Source organism: Elgaria multicarinata, chromosome 1 (genome assembly GCF_023053635.1).
Source record: "Elgaria multicarinata webbii isolate HBS135686 ecotype San Diego chromosome 1, rElgMul1.1.pri, whole genome shotgun sequence".
Lineage (NCBI taxonomy): Eukaryota > Metazoa > Chordata > Lepidosauria > Squamata > Anguidae > Elgaria > Elgaria multicarinata.
The window spans coordinates 165,675,061-165,685,250 of record NC_086171.1 but is presented as its reverse complement, the minus strand read 5'-3'; the positions used below and the strand labels follow the sequence as shown (position 1 = coordinate 165,685,250).

Below are 10,190 nucleotides of genomic sequence, written 5' to 3'. Positions count from 1 at the left end.
AGCTGGGTGGGACTCTGGTGTCAGGTAGGAAGGGAAGTGGGATGCAGGTGTCTTCTACCTCCCTGATGGTGATGGCGACTTCCTCCTCTTGGCCCCCTCCTCCTCTAGGGTGGCCACATGTCCTCCTTTATGGATGGCAGCCCTCTATTTGAAGCTTGGGTAAAAGTTAATGAACCCTAAGAAGGGAGAGCAGCAGGGGCCTTGATGTTGTCCATCAAAGACAATCTGGTCAGAAGACTGAGCAGGCACACAGGTCTTCCCCAATAGGGCGAGATGCATTGCATTTCAATTTAAATGATAGTCATTTTGTCTGTATTTGCATTGGGTACGTGTAAGCTAACATATGCAATTTTTGTGCAATGCTGTCTTCTTTTGTCCTCTTTCTTGGCCACGTGTGTGTGGATGCCAGCAGGCCCAGCTTCAATTAAGCTTTCAGTCACTACACACGGCGCTCGCAGAGCATTAATTGCACAGCCAATCCAGTCCCCTCCGCCACCCCTTGTGAAGGGGAGGAGCCACCTCAGAAGAGTCTTCTCTTTGACCATCACAGGCATTTTGAGGTAATGCCCAGGCAATTTCGTACAGAGAGAGGAAGCGTGATATATGCTACATCTGTTTTAGGATAGTCCTGAAAGGTTGCTGCTGTGCGTTGCTTTTATGCTGACCCTCAAATGTGCAACCTGCTGTGATTTGATGGCAATTTCGTGAGGTCTATGTTCTGCTCTTCCAGCCGGTGGGTAGTTGTGGTTAAAGATATATGTACTGATTGCCCTGGGGATTTTAAAATGGTATTCTCCAAAGCGCTTTTGCCATTGGGTATGTCACTGAAGCTCATGTGGCTTGTGTTCACAGGGCACATGCAGTGTGACACTAAGCATGTCAGACGGGGTTTCCTCCTGAATACGTGTGCTTAGGACTGCAGCCTTAAAAGCACTTCACTCTCTATGCACATGTTAACTTTATATTCATGAAAGAAAACTCTTTCTTGACATGCCAGGTACAGCAGAGGCAGGCAGGTAGAGCAGAGGCAGGTGGCTCCGATTTTGGTGGGGCTGTGAACCCATACTGGGTTTTAGTCAGAATCAGCCAGAACCCTAAAGGAGCTATCCAAGGTGCTGGACCTTTTGGGGGATTGGGTTCAGGACTTTGGAAAGCTCCTTTAGAGTTCTGGCTGATTCTGACTGAAACCCAGAATGGATTCACAGCCCCACTAAAGTCAGAGCCATCAGCCTCCACTGGTTAGGTACCATTTAACATCTGAAAGTTATGACTCTCCATTTTACTGAATGATCAGTCCTTCTCACACTATACTCAGGTAGTGAGTACAGCTAAGTATTACCATGTTGGGGGGGGGGGAGAAGCCTGAGTCTTGCAAAAGTGCAGGAAAACTCTTTTAAAAAACACCTAAGGGGACAACACCCCACCTCGAAAAGCCCAGTGAGGACTTGCCATGATCTGGAGCCACAGAATGTAGGGTGACAGTTGGAAAAGAAAAACAGAACAGGGTAGTTTTCAGGTCAGTTGTAAATTCCACACACATATCTACTTGCAAATGACTGAAGAGGTCATCTGTGTGCTAAATAACGAATGGAATAGATTCCCTTCCCCTTTTCAGAATTTAGATATATGTGAAATCTGATAGGAAGTGCTGGCAGAAAAGGGGAACCAGGCTTCATTTCGTAATATTGAGTGTGCTCCATTGCACTTGAGATGCTCAGTAGCATATGTCAATGAAATGGAACGGAGTAAGGGAAAATGATGTTTCACTGGCCCTGTCTATGGGCCTGTCTTGATGAGGGATTTGCCCCAGGGTGGATACACAGTGGTGGCAGGTCGTTTATATGATGCAGCCACCATCACAGAGCCATCCCAGGGCTTTCCCCTGGAGCTCTGATTTTAAAAACTTGGGAACTTACCCCGACTTTTTCCACTTGGAGCGAGGCGACGACGGCATCAGCCATCTGTCGCCTTGCTCCGGACCTGCTTCGGAGGCATGTCTGGGCAGATGGCGACCCCTGATTGGTCACCATCTGCCCGAACGGGGTGGGAAGGGTGGGCCAGCAAGCTGGACGGTCGCTGTCCTGCCTCCACACTTCTCTGGCATGAGGAAAAGCAATAAAGGCAAAAACAAAAATGGGGATGCAAGGCGATGCGGGCATCCCGGTGCATGGGCACGGTGCCTCCTCCAAAGAAAAGGTAAGACAAACAAACAAAAACTGGAAAATGAGGAGGTGCAGGTGCCCCGGTGCATGGGCGCTTCTCCTTGCCTGCAAACCCCCACACTCACTCCTTTGCATGCGGATGACACGAAGGAGCACAGATGTGGGGGTTGGGGGCTCGCAGCACCGATGCGCCATCATCAAGATGAGCTCTATGTGTGATATAAATAATAGCATGAGTGCAACTCAAAGGCAATTATATTACGGTTTTATACTGTTGTTTTATACTTTGAATGGTTTTAATTTTTGTGAGCCGCCCAGAGAGCTCCGGCTATTGGGCGGTATAGAAATGTAATAAACAATAAATAAATAAATAAATAAATAAATAAATAAATAAATAAATAAATAAATAAATTGTCTGAGTGGCTAGAAAGCCATGCAGCTGTCATTTCAGCAGTTTCACCCCCAGCATTTTATTTCCAATGTGTTTACTTTCAGCATATCCCCCACTTTCTTTTCCTTTATCTGTAATTTCAGATCTGCTCCATCCCAGGATGAATCTAGTCAGTTCCGTGCTGCTGCTGCTGCTGCTCCTGTTACTCTTCAGAGCTCCACTTGGAAAATTGACAGACAGCTATATCCCTCTTAAGGGCTCCAAGCATCCAGGTAACAAGTGGGGTCGGTTCAGACGGAGAATGTCATCAAATGAGCATTTTATTGCATGCTCATTACGCCCAACTTACAGATGTTCGCAGGTCCTTTTGACGACAACATCGGCCTCCCATGCATCTCCTGTTCCTTCTTGCCTTCTTTCCATCAGAAAATAGACTGCTTTAAATCCCCCCTTTTTAAAATGGAACGTGCCGCCATTTCCTGCTGTGTGCAGGAAAAGCAGTACAATAAAAATGACCAATAAAAATGGCCATGTGGTCATTGTTTACTTCTGCTTTCTTGCCCTGTATGAAGAAAGAGGAAGTATTGTGGGAACAGAAGTGGGAAAGGGGGGAAGCGATGATAGGGAAATGCAATTTCTCCCCCCCCCCTCATCTGATGGCACTCAGATTCTTATCAGGTTTAAGGAGAACCCTGAAGGGGAGAAAAAGCTGCTGCCATGCGCTTAAGCAGTTATTTGAATTTGATGTACAAGAGAAGAACAATGAGGAAATATATCGAGGTGATTCTCAGTTCCATGTTGTATATTGTTTTTCAGTTCCATAATGTTTTCAGTTCCATATTGTTTCTATATTTTGTTCCTTACTGTCCCAATATTTTTATTTCTTTATTATTGCATTTATATCCCGCCTTTTCCCCCTCCAAGGAACCCAAGGTGGTGTACATAATCCTCCTCCTCTCCATTTTATCCTCACAACAACAACCCTGTGAGGTAGGTTGGGCTGAGAGTCTGTGACTGGCCCAAAGTCAACCAGTGGGTTTCCATGGCTGAGTGGGGACTAGAAGTAGGATCTCCTGACTCCCAGGCCAATACTCCCAGGCCAACACCATACTGGCTCCAATGTATGGGTTGCTTTAACCTATATTGGATGCCACCATGCCAATCCACATGGCTGATGGAGACCACTGTGGACTCTGCAGTCTACGTGGCTGAGTCTCAAAAGTAGAGGGTATTCAGGAGTACAGGAGTACTTTCCTTTTACTTCCCTGCCTATTTTATTTTTTATTTTATTTTTTGAGAAGGCAATGGCACAATAGTAGAACACATGTGTTGCATGCAAAACATCCCAGGTTTAAGACCTAGCATCTCCAAGAAGGACTGCAAAAGCCCCCTAAAATCTTGGAGAGCTACTGCCAGTCAGTGTTGACCAGGGGTGGAGGACAACTTACAGCTATTCAGAGGTTTTGACCTGCAACTCCCATCAGTCCTAGCTCGCATCGGCAATGGTGAAGAATAGCGGAAGTTGTAACTCAAAACATCTAGAAGTCCACGAGTTGCCACCTCTGGAGTAGACAACTGTGACCTGGATTGGTCTGATTTGATATAAGGTAGCTTCCTATGGTCTTGTGCCTTTTTTTTTAACCAGGCTACATCCCGTGCCCCTCAGCACTTGCTAGAGCTAGACAGGGTGATATCCTGGGGATCATCCCCGGATTGTCCCTGTGCATCCACATGATGCACAGGGCATCTCGGGAGCAGGGAAGGATGATTCCTCCCTTTCCCTGGGTTATTGCCCTACCCATTAATTTCAATTTTTTCCACGGTCTTGGGATGATTCGGAGACCGTGGAACGTGCGGCCTGTCATCGCGGTTTCTCCCCGGCTTCTCGCGAGTAACACGAGGAGCCGGGCACAGAACTCCTCAGGCGCTCTTTGCCCATCAGGGGTGGGGTGGGGGCAGTGCGAGCTTTTTTTTTTTTTTTTTTTTTTAAAAACACCTTACAATTTCAGTCGAGCACTCATGTATTCCTTTTCCTTTAAAAAAAAAGCCAAAATGGCAGCTGCAATGTCGCGCACCACGTGTAGACAAGGGCGACGATCTCGTGATCATAAAATCGTGAGATTGTCACCCTCCATTCCCCTCATCTAGAAATGCCCTATGATGGGGAGATGATGTGTAAACCTATGCTGTGCTGAAACCCACCTGCCCTTTTGCTGCCTCTTTTGTTTCCCTGAAAAGACGCAGTCTTTTTTGAGCCTCTTTTGCAGGGATGTTGAGGATTTCAGAGACATTTCTCAGGGGGTTGGGCTTCCAGGATTACCTTGCTGGAAGGATGTGGCTGAGGGGAGATGGTGTGTGTGCTGTTTATTTTATCATTTTTATCCCATCCTATCCACTCTTTGCCGCCTCCCTGGCTGCTTGAACTTTCTGAAAAGCCCCCTGGAGGACTTAAGTAGGACTTTCTTCCTTGGGCCTTTCCAGTACTGCTGCCTGCTGAATGCCTGAAAGCAGAGCGTCTCCTCCTCCTCCTCCTCCTCCTTCCTTCCTTTTAACAACATCTGCCTCGCTCAGCTTTCAGGCACACCGCACCACCTCACCCCTCAGCCAACTCCTTCCATTAAGATAAGCACTGACACACTGCACCCTGAGAAGTTTCTCCAAAATTCTCACCCCTTCCCACAATTTTGGATGCAATTTCTTTTGGCTCTTTCCCCCAACGAATGGTTGGAAATAAAATTTGGCACAGTGCTGTCATAAGATTCCCCAACATCACCACCAGTGAGTCTTCAACTGTCCCCTCCTTATAAAGTCTCTCATTCTCCACAGGTGAACCTTCGAAGAACGTTGCCAATCTGATCCCCTGGGCTGATGTCATCCCATGTGCAAAAAGGATGTCCACCTCTGGGAAAGGAGGACTGAAAACCATACCAAGCCTTCTGTGCAAGCGTCAGGAGCATCAGCTGCAGTTCTGGCAAGGGACGCATCCAGCAAGGAGCAGAATGCTTGTCATCCCACAGGGGGCGTTGCTGGTAGAACGGGAGAATGACCTTTCCACGTACAACTGGAACTCGTTCGGCTTAAGATACGGCAAGAGGCAAGCAGTGAAAGCCAAGTAGAAAATTTGGAGGTGTAGAACAGCTGTAGCCAAGTGTGGTGGTGAGAGAGAGACTGCAAGGGAGTGCTACGTGCCAGTATTGTGATGGATTCCTTCCTCAGTGTTCCAAGAGAATGGAAGGCTATGCCACACCACTTTGGGTTCTTGATTATTTGAACCTCACCACAAGATGCTTTATGCTAGAATTTCAGGAAAGAGGGGAAACAAATGACACAATTGTGCAAAGCACCCTTCCCAAACCTGATGCCCCCCAGATGTGTTGGACAGCAACCCCCTAGTTGAGGCATGTCGGGAGTTGTAATCCAACACATCTGGAGGTTGGGGAAGGCTGTTGTTTATTCCTTTCCCAAATGCCAGATTGTGTGTATGTATGTTGTTGTTGTTTTGTTGTTATTGATGATGTTGTTGTTAATAAAAAAACTATGTTGAACAGTAACATCCCCCCCACTAATTTGCTTATTGTATTATTTTTCTGCAAAAAAGCCAGCCAGCCACAATTTGAATCTCAAATATGCAGTTGACACAAATGTCGCAGTTGACATTTTCACAATAACTACAGGGAACTCAATTTTTATTTGAGTGTTCAGCTCAACGTGAAATTTGGGGGGTTGTTTGTGGAATATTCTGCAGAGAGGTCCTGCTCATTTAACTTGTGAAATTTGTTCAGATTAACAGAATTATTTCAGGACTGCCTGAAACGGAAAAGCATCAGCCTTTTGATATATAAGCACATTCCAGCTTTGAAAAATGCAAGATAATCCATTTAGGCTGCAATCTTATGGGCTTCCCAGGGACTGCAGAATATAGCAGATCTCCCTTTATGCGGGTGGAGAATGAAGTCCACCCTAGAGCATTTGCAGAAAGATCCAGTGATGCAGTTTACATGACACTGACGGCTCGTCATGTGTTATTTAATCAACTATGAGCTGTGGTGCGTGTTGGGCTTGTATGGCCACCATTTTGATTGTACACCCCAATCAGGCTTATATGGTGCAACCCCTGATCAGCCCAATCAGGGATTGTACAATCAAAAAGGTGGCTGCACATGCCTGGCACACACCTCAACTCATCGTGGGTTAAATAACCCATGATGAGCCAGCCATGCAATGCAAACCAATCCATTTGCTTCTCTTCCATTGGAACTCAGTTGTTGGAGAGGGCAAATAGTGAGTGTTCTGTAGTCATGTTTGGCCAGCAACTGGAGTGGCTTTGTCCTGCCTTCCCAAGTCACACACTCCTCCCAGAATGGAGGGGGGGCATATAGCAGCCCTGGAACTGGTATACTGACTTCCCCCACCACAAGAACCAATGCGAGGGGAAATAAAGAAGGGGCGGAGCATCAAGGAATCACAAAAAGCAAGGACACACACACACACACACCTCCCTTCTGCCTAGGGCTTTGGATTTTATAGCTCCTCTGCCACAGACTCTGCCTTTTCCAACCCCATTGAATTGCTCTGCTCAAACATCACAAAAGTTCCCATAGAACTTCAGTTTTTTCCCCTCACACAACCAACAATTATTATAATTGTTACTTATAAGAAAAATCCAGTTACCTATGGAGAGGCATGTACGGATTTTGTAAAATCCATTTCATCTTTTCACAGATTGTCTGGTGCCTTTTGTTCCACTGTCCTGGGCAAATGCAAACTTGGGCAAATGAAACAAGCCTCCTTACCGCCCATCACTGTTAAAGATGAGTTGCTACACATTGCTCCTATTGAGAATTTGAGTGCCAAAGCATCATTGAGCCCTTGTCTCATGGGATAATGGGTGGACTGCCAAGTACCTTCTCTATTTCTCCTGGCCTTTGCTCGTAGATAGTGACTATCCACCAGCAAACTCTCTTTTCCCCCCCACCTCAGTTCATTATTGGCTTGGCAGGAGCTTTCTCAGACAATTCTTGGGAAAAGCTTGTCTGTCTTCCAAGAGTTCTCTGCTGGCTCATAACACATTGGTACATCCATGTCCTGCAGCAAGTTGGCAAACACAAAAGTCAACTAATTGGGGGTTTCCCCTGGAAACAACATAACATAGCAAGTGTGTGTGCATGTGTACTTACTGAGGAATAAGTCCCACTGGACTGTGTGGGACTTACATCTCAGAAAACATGCGCGGGAGTATTCCTTCCATCCAATTGTAGACTGCAAGCCTCTTCATGGTGCTCTGCGCCACGAGATCAGGAGCTCTCAGGTCACATTAGCATTCCTTGGGTGCTTCCCAATGATGCTTTCATTGTGCAGTTCCACCCCACCCCCACCCCCCACCCCGACTCACGGAATTTTACTGGATGGGCCCAGATGTCACTGCCTTCACTTTGTAGCCATCCCATGCTTTCCCACCACTTCTTCTATCTTTTCTCTTCCCAGGGGAAAAAAATAAGTTAAAGAAGAAAAGATGGAATACCTGTGCAATGCCAGTTGACCGTTAACACTGGGAGCCCTCCAACTTGAAGCATACCTGGTCATAACACACACACACACACACACACACACACACACACACACACACACCTCTTTCACTTTCTGTTGTTTTCCTTTTCCTCCCCACCGTTCTGTTTCAATTAATTTCCATTAATTTCCTCCTTCCCAATCTTCTCTTCCAGTTTATTTCCGTTATCCCTTCCTCCTTCCTTCTGTCCAAATGTATTTCTCTTTGCACATGCATACCCATTTCCCATTTTTGAAGAAACAGCCCTATCACTAGGCAGAGTGAGGCAAACACCTCAGGCAGCAGATGCTGGAGGATGGAAAGGACAGAGCTGTATCTGTGCTATCCAGCTTGCTCTGCAATCCCTATGTGAAGTTACTATCCTCATTTGAAGTGGAGCCTAAGCCGCCTCCTTGTGAATATGACATGCAGGCAGGTACAATTGTAATTGACATGCAGGCATTGTAATTGACATGCAGGCAGGTACAATTGAAAGGTGCCTGTTATGGCTCAGGGATTTGAACAAAACTGCAAGCTCATACCTAAGGTTGGATCCAGGATCTGCCTTCTGTTGATAGAAGGGCTCCACTCATGGAAAGTGCCTTTGCCCAATTTTCAGGAGTCCCCACCCTCCACACTGTATCACAGCTTACCCCATTTAGCAGGGTCCCCTGACTATCTGTGTAGCATTTTCAGGTGGTTGGAAGGGTTGCTGTGGGGAGGAGGGGGCTGGGAAGTCTGCTTCCACATGCCTAGTTGCACCCACCTAAATATGGTTCCAATCCTTAGGATCCAACCCAATCATTTCCCTATCTGATACAGTTTGATATACAGGGCATATACACTGAGTGATGCTTTAAAAGGTATTGCAAAGAAAGAAAATGTCAGAGTGAGGCACTGCCAGTGTCCATGTGATGCTTCCACAAGACTTGTGTGTCACATTCTGGCTCTATATGACTGAACTGTGGTCTGTGACAGAACCAGGAATGTCATTTCTCTCCCCGACCATGAAAATGCTCTCTCTTCTCTTGGTTTAACTTCGTCCCCGTATCCTGAAGCGATGTGAAAGATACTGCCCTTTTCTTGGTGGGATTATCCTCTGAATGTAAACAAGGCCTACTGGATGACCTGGAAGCGGGTTTATATCTGCCATCTCCTCCCCTGGGTCTTTCTCATGTCCCCTCCTGAGCTAAGAAATGAAAACAGGAGTTGGTGATTTGTGACCTTCTGGCTGGAAGGGCTTGCTCAGAGGCCAACAGGCTAGGCAGTGTGACGCAGCCCAGAGCTTGAAAGGGTGGGAGTCTCTCACTGCCTGTGTGGGAAAAGGCAGCAAGGCAGCCCACTCTGGTTCGCACATCAGAGGTGGTTCAACAATGAACTTCCAGGGCAAAGCCACCAAGAAGCAGAACGGGCAGCCAGGAAAGGAAAAAGAATGGAGTTAAAAGAAGACAAGAGGTTTCAGTGGGGAAGTCTGCTCAGGTAGAGAGGCAGAGAGAGATTCTAAGCGGGGAAACCTGCATCTAGAAAGGCCACTGTTTTCCTGACTGGTGCAGTTCACACAACCCAGGGGTGCAGAACCTCAGGTCTGGGAGCCACATCTGGCCTGCGTAGGGATCTCGATCTAGGGTTCCCTAGAGGGCCAAGTTTCTTCCCCATGACTCAATCCCCTTTTTCCCAACAACCAAATCTTGAGATATTTTCTGACTTTTGTGCAGTGTTATCCCCCCTTCTGGAAGGTTGAAATGCCTCCCCTAAGGCTTAGTTACTGACAGTAAGAGCTTTAAGCTAAAATATGTTGCTGCCATCCTAATTTCCCTAGAATGGCTCTAGGCCGTACACTGGGGGCAGAGCTCAACCCTTGGGATGAACCCCACACCCATATATGTAAACTCTGCACCTATCCCTGTAAAGAGCCGTGGCAGGCTGTGCCTTTTCAACTCAAAGTGGCCAAGTTGGACCTGACAGCCGTGGACTCATGTTTTAAATCTATACCCATAACAATCATGCACAAAGCTGGGGGAGGATCTGAGAGAAAAGCACTTGGGGAGAAGGGCTGCTAGAAGAAAGGCTGCCCTACTTTCTCCCTTTGCTC

At 46.8% G+C, this 10,190-nt stretch overlaps 1 protein-coding gene across 1 annotated transcript; it reads left to right on the top strand.

The window, feature by feature from the left end:
- Nucleotides 1-2,149: 2,149 nt before the first annotated feature.
- Nucleotides 2,150-5,669, top strand: KISS1 (KiSS-1 metastasis suppressor). Its single transcript, XM_063138819.1, has 3 exons — nucleotides 2,150-2,196; nucleotides 2,713-2,825; nucleotides 5,380-5,669. The coding sequence occupies exons 1-3, from the start codon at nucleotides 2,150-2,152 to the stop codon at nucleotides 5,667-5,669; spliced, it is 450 nt and encodes a 149-aa protein (XP_062994889.1).
- Nucleotides 5,670-10,190: the final 4,521 nt, after the last annotated feature.

What these genes read in the sequence shown, in the direction of transcription:
- KISS1 (XM_063138819.1), top strand. Translation starts at nt 2,150, where the DNA reads ATGCGGGCATCCCGGTGCATGGGCACGGTGCCTCCTCCAAAGAAAAG. An exon ending in GTGCCTCCTCCAAAGAAAAG is followed by an intron (nt 2,197 to 2,712) that starts GTAAGACAAACA and finishes GCTCCATCCCAG; the next exon opens with GATGAATCTAGTCAGTTCCG. An exon ending in TAAGGGCTCCAAGCATCCAG is followed by an intron (nt 2,826 to 5,379) that starts GTAACAAGTGGG and finishes CATTCTCCACAG; the next exon opens with GTGAACCTTCGAAGAACGTT.